The sequence below is a fragment of the Eimeria tenella genome, genomic scaffold (assembly GCF_000499545.2).
Source record: "Eimeria tenella Houghton genomic scaffold, Eth_scaff3453, whole genome shotgun sequence".
Classification (NCBI taxonomy): domain Eukaryota; phylum Apicomplexa; class Conoidasida; order Eucoccidiorida; family Eimeriidae; genus Eimeria; species Eimeria tenella.
This window is the reverse complement of record NW_013543216.1, coordinates 1,293-1,703: the sequence shown is the minus strand read 5'-3', so window position 1 is coordinate 1,703 and position 411 is coordinate 1,293. Positions and strand designations below refer to the sequence as shown.

At 62.3% G+C, this 411-nt stretch overlaps 1 protein-coding gene across 1 annotated transcript in view; it reads right to left on the bottom strand.

Annotated features, from left to right (window-relative positions):
- Positions 1-411, bottom strand: part of ETH_00039135 (zinc transporter ZIP domain-containing protein, putative) — a gene marked incomplete at both ends in the record, with an annotated part of 2,884 nt that overhangs the window by 1,778 nt on the left and 695 nt on the right. Inside the window, one exon of the mRNA XM_013376433.1 lies at positions 4-392. Coding sequence (XP_013231887.1) covers positions 4-392 — 389 coding nt within the window. The remainder of the gene's footprint in view (positions 1-3; positions 393-411) is intronic.

Genomic DNA, 411 nt, shown 5'->3' with positions numbered 1-411 from the left:
GGGGGTGTGGCTGCTGCACCGCAGCAGCAGCAGCAGGCTGCCTGTCTTTGCTGCAGCTCAGGGATTCCAAAAGAGAGCTCCCAGTGCTGCTGCTGCTGCTGCTGCCGTCGCCTTGATGCTGCTGCTGCTGCTGCTCCACAGCTGCTTCGAGAGCAGCAGACACCAGCAGCCCCACCAAACAGCACAACGAAGCAACAGGGTACTGCAGCTGCTGCTGCTGCTGCAGGGCCCCCTGCTGTCCCCATGCTGCTGCTAGCTGCTTCTCTGCTGCTGGCAGCAGGTGCAGCAGCGCCACAGCAGCAACAACTCCAGCTGTATAGACAGTTGCTGCTCGCACTAAGAAGGGAGAAGCCCCGAAGCAGCAAGCAGCAGCAGCAGCGCCGTAGTTGCTGCTGCAGCAAGAGGGCAGCG